The sequence below is a fragment of the Cebidichthys violaceus genome, unplaced genomic scaffold (genome assembly GCF_023349555.1).
Source record: "Cebidichthys violaceus isolate CVI_PGR_0920_01 unplaced genomic scaffold, fCebVio1.0.p SCAF_13, whole genome shotgun sequence".
Lineage (NCBI taxonomy): Eukaryota > Metazoa > Chordata > Actinopteri > Perciformes > Stichaeidae > Cebidichthys > Cebidichthys violaceus.
In genome coordinates this window covers 8,485,861-8,499,166 of record NW_027176296.1, presented here as the reverse complement: position 1 = coordinate 8,499,166, position 13,306 = coordinate 8,485,861, and the positions used below count along the sequence as shown (strand labels likewise).

The 13,306-nt window shown below is 39.6% G+C and overlaps 1 protein-coding gene across 1 annotated transcript; it reads left to right on the top strand.

Annotated features, from left to right (window-relative positions):
* The first annotated feature begins 5,943 nt into the window (after positions 1–5,943).
* On the top strand, positions 5,944–7,552 carry foxd3 (forkhead box D3). Its single transcript, XM_068707153.1, has one exon. It carries the CDS (start codon positions 6,282–6,284, stop codon positions 7,467–7,469), a length of 1,188 nt encoding a protein of 395 aa, XP_068563254.1. The 5' UTR covers positions 5,944–6,281; the 3' UTR covers positions 7,470–7,552.
* The last annotated feature ends 5,754 nt before the right edge of the window (positions 7,553–13,306 follow it).

The window sequence follows — 13,306 nt, the reverse complement described above, 5'->3', positions numbered from 1 at the left end:
TTAGATAATTTGCCTTAAGGTGATATCATTAGGCCTTTATGAGAATAAAGCATTTTACAGATTACTCGTGATATTATGAAACACTTCAGGATATATTGTAAAATAGGCACGTTTTAACATAAACACACATTTCGGTCAATCAAAATCAAAACATCATTCCTCTCCAAGTCTAACCCTTTATTTATCTCCTCCACCATCATCTTCTATAATTCCTATAATTGGGTTCGAGAAGAGGTAAAGTGTCTTTGTGAAGAATTTGACATTATGTGAAGGAATATTATTATGGGCAGGGCAGGCTGGGATGTAGGAGGTAATTTAGCGTGATGTTACATATATATATATGCATCAATAGGCAAGGGGATATTGAGTCAGGGGTCACACTGAGTGAGAGTTTCTTTTTGATATCAATAATGTGAAAAGCTGCTTCACATGCAAACATTAAGGTTAGTGCATGGGGAGTCACAACATTGGACACCTTTTTTGGGAACCGTGTATAGGATTTGGATTTAGTTTTTTTTACACAAATTATCCTTTTTGCTGTTGGATAGAGCATCAGTGCACCATCAAATATATGTCAAGGTTTCCTTATTTTGATGACAAGTGACACAAACTACTGACTGACAATTTTGCTATTAATTTGCTCATTTGAATAGACAATATTTTGCTCCTAAATATGATTTTGTATATATGGACACACATTTCTGGCGACTTCTGTTTTATTTTGTTCCTGGTCACTAGCATTTGACACCCTCTGGCATGTATTAGCACATCGTTAACAATCGTTTTATGCAGACAATGATTTGGTGCAAAGCCGGGCTGCCTCTGTTTTGACACCGTGTTAAATGCCCGCTATTGAACCAATTTGCACTGTTTACAGCCTGAATTGCTGCACTCACACAACATGGTGATAAACTGATGTGAAACTCTTCAACCTCGATCTGAATGACAAAAAGCCTACAAACTGGGTGACATCGCACGTATTTAACAGATACACTACATTGGCATGGTAATCCGGCTGCATTTAGCGGGAGGTGTCACTTTCCCACCAGCACCCGCGAGGAGCATGTATCGTGCGGCATCCCCCGGGGGGCTTCCCACCGACGGACGGCCGGAGAAGAGGAGCGATGAACGGGCGAAGGGGCTGCGTGGAGACGGTGCAGCGTGTTTGTTAGTGGTTTGCAGAATCGGACACATACAAGTATCATTTTTAATACATTCATTATGTGAAACTGTATATTTCAATTGTCTTGCAAATTACTGTTGGTTTAACTGGAAAATAATAGCATTATAATCAAAGATGGTGAGAATGAGAGAGGGGGTTTGACACCATTCGCTTAATGGCGAATTAAGGTTTTTCATAACACGTTAAAACATTTTGACAATATTTTACGCAAGACGCGTATTGTAACATGGGTGATTCATTTTGCTGCTTGTATTCACACCACAAAAATCACCTGATGAGATGCTTTTCACAGAGGGACACCCTCTCAATCATTTCTAAAACGACGAAGCGAACTTAAAGGCCAAAATACAACTTGCAGATGGTGACACCAAAGGCTGCAAGAGGAGACAGGCCCCAAACGAGCCGGAAGACCCCAGACTGATGACAACGTGAAATAAATGTATTACTCGTCAGTAATATACATAGTGTAGATGAGCGTCGCTAATAGGCACAGACCCAAGTATCCAGTTGTCCACTGATTCTGCCTAATTATTTTTTTCACTGACATCAGCTGCAACACCTGAAAACAATATTTAAGAAGATGGATCACCTAGTCAAATCAACTGCAAACATTTGTTTTCTTCTTTTAAACATGCTATTATAATCCATACTGTGAACCATGAATCCAGGCCTCATCATAATCATAATCTATCTCAACACAAAACTATATGAACAAAACTAAAATCTTAGGTCAGTTTAGACATTATCCTTCTACATCGCCTGCTGTAATCTACTGCATGGTGTCCAACAACACACGCGCGTGGATCAGTGTCATCCTTTGTGTCTATGAGAGATCTGGCTCCGGCTGATCCTGCAGGTTAAAAATGGGCTCCATCATATTGTTTGACAGAAACTCGCAGGTTGATAGAGTGGATTCTTTGAGAAGAGCTGCAAATGGTGATTTCCACAAAGAAGAGTAACGAGGTTTCTGCAGAATTCACATTGGCGACCATGTACAATTATTTTAAAGGCTATGACAAATATTTCATATAACATAACTGTCGTGAGGCACACATATTTGCCGATAGGGTGAGATTTTTTTTCTCAATAGTTTTTAGATCAACTTGTTTTATTAAATCTGACAAGCTGAATATTTTGGCTACTGATGTGAAATAATTAACATAATGGTCGTAATTAGATGCGGGCTAACAATGCCATTAATGTATCACATCGTTTTACTAGCTGTTGCACCCAACTGCTCGCTAATGAAATGAGTTGCTTTCAAAAAATCTGATTTTACAAAGAGCTGATTTTAATGCAAGAATGTGAGCTTGGGATTTTGATTAGCCTGTTAGCGTGTTTGTATTTTGAGCACGTATCATATGTGCATACATATGATGTAAAATAGCACATTTGTAGGTTATCATCAATTTGAATGGACGATTTCACAACAAAGGGAAAACGAATATTTATATATCAGAGTTAGAAAACTTGTGTTCCTGAAATTGCATTTAAAATCCAATTAAGGGTCCACGAGAGAAATAAGATCGTATACATATGTGACACGTATTCACTGCACAACGTATTTGAAATAAATCAACAGATTAAAGGGGAGGAAGAGATAGAGTCACTATTGATTAGGTCAAAGTCCATCCAATCCAAAAAAAATCCACTTCACCTTTTCCACATTTAGCTCACACACATAGAAACTATAAATGTCTTCAAATGTTCTCAAATCTTCACAAGTCAGTCCCATATTTGGTCTCAAAAATGCATGAGAGGGAGCTCTAGCCAAACGTTGAAGATTTTCTTTGAAACGTTATTAAATGAAAATTGTGAAGCAGAAATCAGAGGTCTTAAATAATGTCACACTAAGGGTAAAATATCGAAGCAAGTTGACTTTAAATAGAAACCCGTGAAATAATCTCACCACTATTTACGACTCCCCCCATTAAATGAATTAACAATATTTAGCATCTCAAATCTGTCTCCCTCATTCTTCTCGACAGTATAGTCTGAAGCGTCCACTTAAGTGTCTTTGAGCAAACACCCTGTTTTCCTCTGCAGGTGACCCTGACCCTGACCCCATGTGAGACAGCAGGAGAATCCAACAGTGGGACAAGAGAGACAAAAAAAAAAGTCTCCCTCTCAGGAATCACCAGAGCATCACATTATTATGATCACAATTATTTGTTCGGTGACCTTGCTGGTAGTTTGCAGGGATCACATGTGGTGACTGTTTCCTCTCCATCACCTGTGCTGCTGCTGTCTCTTCTGTAGCCCCCCCCCCCCCCCCCCCCCCTAAATGGTTTCATGCCGGAGCGAGTTGGCTTATTATACTAAAAGGTTTTGTCGCGCTAAGTCGTGCATGTGTGCTTAAAACGTACATTTCATTAACAAACTGCGGAGGAATAAAAGCGGATTTATGAGGCTTCAAAAGATCACAGGAAGGACGGGTTTGAAACCCTGCTGTTGCAGTCAGGTTATATCAGCAGTTACGCCGCCTTTCACACAACACTGCGACCATGGCTTTTTTTTTAAAGGAGGCAGGCTGCACCTGTCTCTCTCCATACACACACACACACACACACACACACACACACACACACACACACACACGCACACTCTTTGATCAGTGGGTCAGAATCGTTTGGCTCTCTGACTTGTTCCTTCAAAGAAATCCTTCAAAATAAGAAAATAGCAACCAGGTGAATAAAATCTCTTTTATTTTGCAGCTAAAAAACAGTTCATGCTGCATTTTCAAAAGGTACTAAAAATTATGTTTTGTCTAATATAAAAAAGACTTATGTTGCTATGGATAAATGTAAGAACTGTGTCAAATCAGCGGTGCACACGAGGAAAAAAAATTGAATTTTATAAAAAAAAAACCTTAACTAACAACCTCGAACAAAAGTTACTTCTTCTGATTTATGGGCCCCAAAAAAGCCAGAATCTAAAGAGAAACATATAATCTCCCTAAATACACACGCGCGCCGCGGATAAGCAGGATAAAAGTTGACGTAGACTCTGGTTTCATCTACTAAGTAGTCCGTATTGACGGACCTCCAGATCACACAGGTCACAGAGATTAACACGAGGCGAGTCTAATCGGAAGACATGTTTCCCTCCTTTGACCCATACGCGCATTATTAATGATAGCGTTTGATTAATCCGACTTTCATCCCGAGAGCAGAGGTGTCGGAGGTGGGGCATGAAGCAGCACCTCTGTGCGCCGCTAAAGGTAATTAAAGGATCACATTTACTTCGTAAAATTTAAAATAACACTGATGGGATTTTAAATAAAAGTAAAATGCTAAATGAATTCATGAAAATGTAATTTTAGTTAAGACGTTCAGTTTTCTTCATGTGAGTTAATCAATTAATAATGATGTAATTAATAGGTGACATGTGTAATTTATTGAAATGTAACAACAGTGATATAAATTACTATTAATAATAATAATAATAATAATGCTCCCTAAATTAAAATGCAGCCTCATTCTGTTTTAAATTAGCTTGTATCTGAGAAATAATCGTTAGCACCATATATATTTTCAATTTATTTATATGTGTGTAAATATATTCAATTAAAGCTCTGTCTCAAATAACTGACTGGTGTATATTATACATACTTTTATTAAGGTGCTAAAAGTAATAATAATAATCAATCGAACGTTTGAATCGCTTGTGGCACCTCGCAAAACATCAGAGCTTTAATTCCTATGCTGTTCATTTTACGGCACATTTCTTCGGTCGCATTGAACGTTGTAGGAAATCTTTCACTATTCTTCCCAAATGTTCCCACACAGCGGAGGAAACCCCTCCGCATTGGATCCGACGTCCCCTCCCTGAGCCCTGCCTACACCGCTCACCTTCATGCTTGTGAATAAATGCTCTCTTTGCATTCACCCGCTGACCGCATTTCCTACTTTTTTCAAATGCAAAACCGTGCACTGATTGGGGTCGTTAGCACCTCTTCCAAACTCTTAAGGAAATTCTTTATTCTCTCCATTCATAGTCGTCGGTGCTGCTGGCCGCCGCCGCTGCTGCTCAATACTCTTCCCCACCTTCGGCTAATCCTGCGGGAATAAATAGACTTGAATTCATGCTTTGCATTCGTAGCTCGGATCTACACAGCAGACTGCAACGCTGGAAATATCAAGGCATGCACCAAATAAACAAAGCACAAATGTTGAATCCATAAGCACTGACAACGTCTCCAATACGAAGAGCAGCATGCACGGGAACTAGTTTCAAATAAAGTGAGAAAACAAAATCCATGCATGCACAATAACAACAACACATAGGGCCTTAAATACGTTAAAGGAGGACTACTACGTGAACTTAGCTGTTGTCGTTTTCATTCTGCAGCTTTCAGCAGTTTGCCTGAGCAAAGTTATAGGTTTGTATTGTTTTTGCGCCGCCACGTTAATGCGCATCAGATATTTCAATCATGCGGGCCAATTTTCTCTCCCCCTCCTCCTCCTCCTCCTCCTTCCTCCGCCACCGTTAAATGGTCTATGACGGACGAACACAGAAATCAGCGGAAAGCAGCATTGCTGATGTCCCATTGTTGACAAATCCATGAAACAACTCCAGTTTGCATGGTTTAACAGAGAGGAGAGGAAGGAGGGAGGAGAGGAGATGAGAGGAGAGGGGGCGTCTGTCGTCACCAAACCACGTGTCCTGCGCTGATCGTATATCTTATACTGGGAAAAGTAATCTATCAGACAGTCCTTTTAAAAGCCCCGGCCTTTAAAAGCGGCATGTGTCACCTCGACTTGGTTCTCCAAATATCGCTCCTGTAGGAAATATACGCACCGAGAAGGGACATCGGAGCGCAGAACATCTCCAAACAACTTCGAGGCAAGAGTCGCCGTTTCGCGCAGGCCTGCTCACTTACCGAGTGGAGAAATATTTGTAGAAGTTGAAGTTTCTCTGACTTGACCGGCTTGCTGCCGGCTCCATCGCATTTAGATTTGTTGGAGACGACCCGATCTCTTGACAGGAGAGACCAGAAGTCCAGCAGTGTGCGCGCGCGCTGACCATCAACACCCGGCTGCTGTGGCTGCTTTTGGCTCCAGAATTTATAAAAACTAAAGTATAAGTAAGCCGTGAGATGACCCTGTCTGGAGGCAGCGAAAGAGCCAGCGACATGTCCGGCCAAACCGTGCTCACGGCGGAGGACGTGGATATCGACGTGGTGGGCGAGGGAGACGAGGAGGGCATGGAGAGGGCGGACAGTGACTGCGACAGCCCGGTGGGAGGCATCCTGCACGACCTCCGAGGAGAAGCGGGCGACGAGGAGGTGGAGGACGAGATCGAGGTGGAGAAGGAGGAGACGGGGTCCGGTGGAGGGAGTCCGTGCTGCGAGAGCTCCGGAGAGGGAGAGACGGGCACAGGAAAGGGAGAGGGTCAAGACCAGAGCGCAACGGGAGGCGGGATCCAGAAGCCCAAAAACAGCCTGGTGAAGCCGCCTTACTCCTACATCGCGCTCATCACCATGTCCATTCTCCAGAGCCCGCAGAAAAAGCTCACCCTCAGCGGGATCTGCGAGTTCATCAGCAGCCGCTTCCCGTATTACCGGGAGAAGTTCCCGGCGTGGCAAAACTCCATTCGCCACAACTTGTCCCTCAACGACTGCTTTGTGAAAATCCCCCGGGAACCCGGCAACCCCGGCAAGGGCAACTACTGGACCCTGGACCCCGCCTCGGAGGACATGTTCGACAACGGCAGCTTCCTCAGGAGGAGGAAACGGTTCAAGAGAGTTCAGCCGGACATGCTCAGGGACCAGACTGCCCTCATGATGCAAAGTTTCGGCGCGTACAGCCTCGGGGGCCCCTACGGGAGGCACTACGGGATCCACCCGGCTGCTTATGCCCATCCGGCCGCTTTGCAGTACCCGTACATCCCCCCTGTGGGACACATGCTGCCCCCGGGCGTCCCTCTCCTGTCGTCGGTGGAGCTGAACAGGAAAGCGTTCAACTCCCAGCTCAGCCCCAGTCTTCAACTTCAACTCAACAGTCTGAATACCGCGTCCATGATCAAATCCGAGCCTTCAAACAGACCGTCTTTCAGTATAGAGAACATCATCGGGGTCTCCAGCGCCTCCTCGGTCTCACCGGGCGCTGCTTTCCTGCGGCCTCCGGTGACCGTTCAGTCGGCTCTGCTGAGCGCTCAGTCCCTCTCTCTGACCCGGACTTCAGCCGCTATCGCGCCCATGCTCAGTGTGCCGTCAAATATGCTTTCTGGACATGTTTTACCCTCAGCAGCAGCGGCGGCGGTGTCCAAATGGCCGTCACATTGACTTTATACCATGAGAAAATAAACTCTTATTTTTATATAGAGTCGTTATTATTACAGGCGGGAGGGGGGAGTGGGAACAGCACAAATCAATAGGCAACACTGGACTCTGTAGCCAATGTAAAGACACAGAGATAAAAGAAAAAGGAGATATTTCTGTACAGGTAATATTTGTAAATATTTGTAAAAAAAAAAAAAAAAACGAAACAATTTTAACTGTTTTTTCTTCTCTTTTGTTCCTGTTTGGGATCTGTGATAATTATTTTACATTTTCTTTTTTGTATCGGAAGCTCAACTGGACACATTTTTTGCTTCCTTTTCATATGAGACACAAAAAGCTCTGAAAAGTATGTTTATAATAATAAAAAATATCAAATATATGTAATTCTATGTAGCTATATTGTGTTGTAAACTGAATTTATTTGTAAATAAATCTAAGAAAGAATTAAATACATTTTCTTGATTAACATTGCTAAATTGTTTGATAACAGATTTATTGAGAAACATTTTGCAAATATTTTATATAAATAACCTCTCACGCTATAATGGCAAGAAAGTCAAAGACAAGGCAATTTCAATTTTAGATAGACCTAGATATTATAAAATTATCTGAATATTATGGGCTTAATTAAATCTACTAAGAATTTTTAGGCTATCTCATTATTATTATCATCTAATTTTTACGGTTAAAGTCTACAATTTTAATTTGGGCTTTTATGTTTAATTTTTAATCCAGGGTACTATTATAATTAAATGTATCGAGTTTTTACAGCTAAACAGTAGTAAAGTATATTAACCATTTTCAGTATTAGATATATTTTTAGCCTGCATCGCAACATTATTTAGAGCTTAAAAAACATTGGAATTACTTTTAATTAAACAACATTTGTTGACAACGTTTTAAAAAAGAGTAAGCAATTAGCACATACATTTACATGGATTTTAAATGTAAAGATGTGGATGGGGCTATTATGATGTAAAAAGGAAGATAATGTCATATCCTGAAATTTAAACGCTAATGTTGTTTTCAGGCTGATATAAATCTCACATCATATTTTAGATGTGAAGACAAACCGGTGTAAACATATGAACATTTAGGGGTAAATAATAAAACAGTCTAATTGTTTTTTAAACTATATTTATGGTTGTTTCCTGATAATGATCTCTGACTGGAGGTCACAGTTGAGACACCTTTTAATTCACCATTACATCACTGCTCGTGTCGTTTTACAGGATATTCTGCGGCTTGGCTTCTATAAAGGTAACAGCTTCGCAGTTGTGTCTGGCTAATCACCTCTACGCAAACAGCAAATGGTGATCGGGTTGGTGTGTGTGTGTGTGTGTGTGTGTGTGTGTGTGTGTGTGTGTGTGTGTGTGTGTGTGTGTGTGTGTGTGTGTGTGTGTGAGGGGGTTACAGGCGCTATATATATCTGATCCCCATGAGAAAGAGAAAGGAGCCTCTCTGTTTCAATTCACTTTCAGACACCGAAGAAGGTGCTGATGATGCAAAAGACTTCTCCAATGTCATCGTGGCATTTTATTCATTATTATTGAGCCATTATTATTAGCATCATATCATTATTATTAGTATTAATTGTATTATAGTCGTACAGTATGATATTATTATTATAATAGTTTGGAATTCGTTTTATTGCTAAACAAACCCGGTTTCCCCCGTTGAGTTTTCCTCAAATAATAACACGTAATATCATAGAAAAAATAGAAATGTAAATAATATAAGCTATGTAATGGGTTTTAGATTTCTGTCGTTATGTTTTTCTCATATGAACGTATGTCTTAAATATTCACATCACTCTAAGAGACAGTTCAAAGAGGTTGTGAAAGAGACGTGCAGGCACCACCAGAGGTCACTTTCAGGGTGCAGTCACAAAATATAATTTATATTTAGGGAATATATGCGAAAAAGCAATATGGGAGTTTGTGAAATGCAGCTCTGTGTGTGTCTTTTTAGAGGGGTATTCGAAAAATAATTTCCGAAAGACAGCATCAAAGCATTCAAACAGCAAACTTGCGCTTAGTTAACACGTTTATAGTTGCCATATCTATTATTTGATTTATTTCAGTCATGACATTTGTGTGGTTACAGAAACGGGTTCAGTCTTCACAAAGCAGGGTCCTTAAGCAAAAAAAAAACAACCGGCAGTGTGATGTCTCTGTGTGTGCTGTGATGTTACATCGGTGATGCAGCATGCAGGCTGACATCACCTCGGAGGAGATTCAAGCCGCTAGGGGGCATTAAGTGACACCTGGCTCTACATTAGCGATATCAAAAATCAAATAAATATTTAAGAAGACACAACAACCTGAAAACATGAAGGATAAACCTTTCCACACAATCAAGCAATCTTTTTTATTTATTTAATCATTTTGTACAATCATAAATGGATAAATCTTCTAGAATATACATCAGAATTTACTTTAAATAAATTAAATCTGGTCCAATCGTAAATTTTCATCGGCAATAGTTGATGAGCGACATGAATGTAGTAAATATTTGTATCCTTATGCCCCAGCAATCACAATATGCCCACTGCTGGTATATCCGGTTAAAATATTGTTCATCTTTGAGTAAAGACACTGAAATTGTTGAAGTTAATTAATTCAGGGTTTCAGTAGCAAAGATTGGAAGACACAAAGTTGAAATACCTGACTCCACGTGAGCTTAAACTAAACCAGTGTTTGACAGGTGATAAGGAGGTCTTAAAATATGAATGTAATTGTGACACAGACAAATATATTTCGTAGCCTACCAGTTTACCTCGCTGCAGTTTGTTTAAACCCACTGAAAACAAATGCTTCACGTCATTATGCAACAACAATTCAATTTGCTCATAGGAGGAATGCACTTGTTTGAAGAGCAAACAGTCGCACTCGCGCGCGCGCGCACACTCGATAATGACCTATGTATTTGCACGTGCTTGTGCACAGGTGTGGGGAAGCCTGGACTGTGGTTCCCACAGCTCTATACCAGCCAGTCTATATTAGTCTCAACCCACAGTCTTTTAAAAATAAAGTCCACATTGTGTGTTTGATTGCTGACTTGTTTTACCAACCAAGTGAACTCAGATAGAGAGCAGAAAGAGCTTTAATAAAATAGGAAACATTGAAATAACATGACAAGTTAATTTAGACTTTAAATCATTTAAGATTTTGGATAAGTATTTTTAAAAGTTGAAACAAAAAAGTGAGTGAGTTTTGAGTTGTGTTATTTGTTTTGATTATTAATGCTTATCCTATTAATCCAATTATTATGCATATATAATTCCTATACTTTAAAAAAAATAGGGCATTTGGGGGAGTTTTGAATATCAAGAATACAAAGAGACACAAACATGAGTTTACACATGTTTTCAGTAAACTCAATTGGTAAGGTGATTCAGAGGCAAAGAATGTGACCTCCCCAAAGGTTACCATTCTGTGGCCCACATATCTCAGGAAAAGTAAATGCATACTGCTAAAAAGGTAACCATTTCCCTCATGAGTATACCCACAATCATTCTTTCTTTGTGATGAGATTCATGCTTGGACAGTGTTTCAGTACACCTGACCCAAATGAAAAAAATAGATGAATGCTGTTCGTACAAACACATTAAAGTAGCTGTGGTCATATGCTGCCTTAACTTCTCAATGTGATTAATTTACTCACAAATATTCTCTCACAAACACTTTGACCAAATTTTAGGAAACCACAAGGGCTCATTACAATTGAATGTTTCATCTGAAGGCCCTGATCAGATCATGTGTTCAAGCTAAAAAAATATCAAAACATTAGAGCTTTACATGCTTCATTGTTTATGTGTAGTGTAGTAGCAGTCTTAACACTGAAGCAGACAGTTCGCACTAGGAGTCAAACACATGCACAAACTAGGAAGGTGTCAAATAATCACTGTGAGTACAGCTGGTTGGGGAATAACTTGAACACTAACCATTTTAAGAATCTCTTTTGTCCATACACCAAATCAATAGTTGCTGCATGTAATGTTTATGCCACCTGCAGTGTGGCACGTCAGAGTGACTCTATGTCTCAATAACCAATGTAAATCTAGTTGACCAAAATCAACTTGGCCACACGTTAGCTGTTCTGATCATATCAGGATTTTTATCAACAGATGGAGTTTGCCCAGTCGTCATGGAAATACAGTTGTTTTAATATCCATTTCAATATTAACTTATAAGTCAACATGGATGAGGAGTATTTTTTTTTTTTTAATTAACTTTAGTTAAGTCAAGAATGAACTTTCACACTCATGCAAAAGTTTAAATGTATCAGTGTTTTGTTTATGACTAGACATTTCATAGATGTAGCATTGTCACATGACAAAACTCTACATATCAAGAGGACACCATGTGAAGACGTATGCACCAGCTTTTATGTAGCAAAGTAGTCCCAATTCACTTGTCCCATGCCGGATTGTAAACATGCAGGTGACAACGTTTTTTTGAGGGAACAAGTTAACGCTGGATCACAATCATGCTGCTTTGACACAAAACCTCAGACCGATCTGAAATACCTATTAATGCATTTTATAATACTGTAGGATTTCCCAAACAATTCAATGATGATATCATGAGGATTAAGTTTTAAATTATGGGCCTTTATTTGTTCTCATGTTAACATGTGACAAAATAGCAGAAGTTTAGCAAACTTGACTGTTTATATGATAGACTACAATGACATTGGCAAGCAAGGCCCAGGCCTCCATAATAACTAGGTCATCTTCCACCACAAGCTATAGCCTTCTTCTGGGCGGAGACCACAGACAGTAAATGTAGGTACAGCAGTTACTGAATATTTAAAAAGGCATAGAGATGAAGCAATAAATGACAAAGTAAAGCTGGCGTGGCCAGGCATTAATAACTAATGGGTACCAGTGAGTTATAGGCTGCTGCCGTTGTAATGAAAGTGTCATTGCAAATCAGCAGTTGTCCGAGGTTATTATTATTTATGCATAATTGATGCATGAACCACAAGGAACATGTCTCACCCAACAAATCCCAACACCTTGGGAGCAAAGACGGTGGAGTCAACAGAAGTAAAGGTCACAGAGGAGAATATGCCCCTGGGCTGAGATTTACATTGTGAAGGGAGGGCAAGGAGAGGCTTGCATTGTATAACCATACACACATCTGTATACAGAAGGTTACAACAAACTATAACACATGAGACTGATCCTCTACTGCTCTATACAGTGGATACTGGTACGTCATGGTATGATGTTATAATGTTTAAAATAGACGACTACATTGAGTCAAAACAAGGATTTAATTAAGCGCTTCTATTTGAAAATTCATTGAGCATTAGTTAAATGATAGCCTTTTCTTAGCACATTAAAGTTAAGCTACTTTTAGTTATCTTCTCCATAAGAGTCAACTGTATTTGTAATTCCATTTTTTCACTTAAGTTGTTTTCTAATTCACAGAAAAAGAAAACTTTCGGATTTCACCAAATCTTCTGTTCTGCTGACATTCAATATTCAACATTCAATATTTCTAATTTAAATACAATATTTGGAATTTCAAAGGTATCTCACATACATGTTTACAATTATTATAACTTGTATTCATATTTTAGAGATGTCTCAATAAATTATAAAATTGTGCCTATAGGGATATTGTAGGTTGTTGTTGTATATCAAATTGACATCCAGAATTGGGCCAATCTTATGACCCTGGTATAATAATTGAGGAATTTACTAGCAGTGGTTGGAAAAGAGGGGAATTTCACTCGTCATTTAATAAGTTTTACATTTAGTTCCACCGCCTGTATTATATCATTAGCATAATTTGTTATTATATTATTGGACATTCTCATTTACTGCT

Bases quoted from the DNA above. Each gene is read 5' to 3' on its own strand.
- foxd3 (XM_068707153.1), top strand. From the start codon at position 6,282: ATGACCCTGTCTGGAGGCAGCGAAAGAGCCAGCGACATGTCCGGCCAA.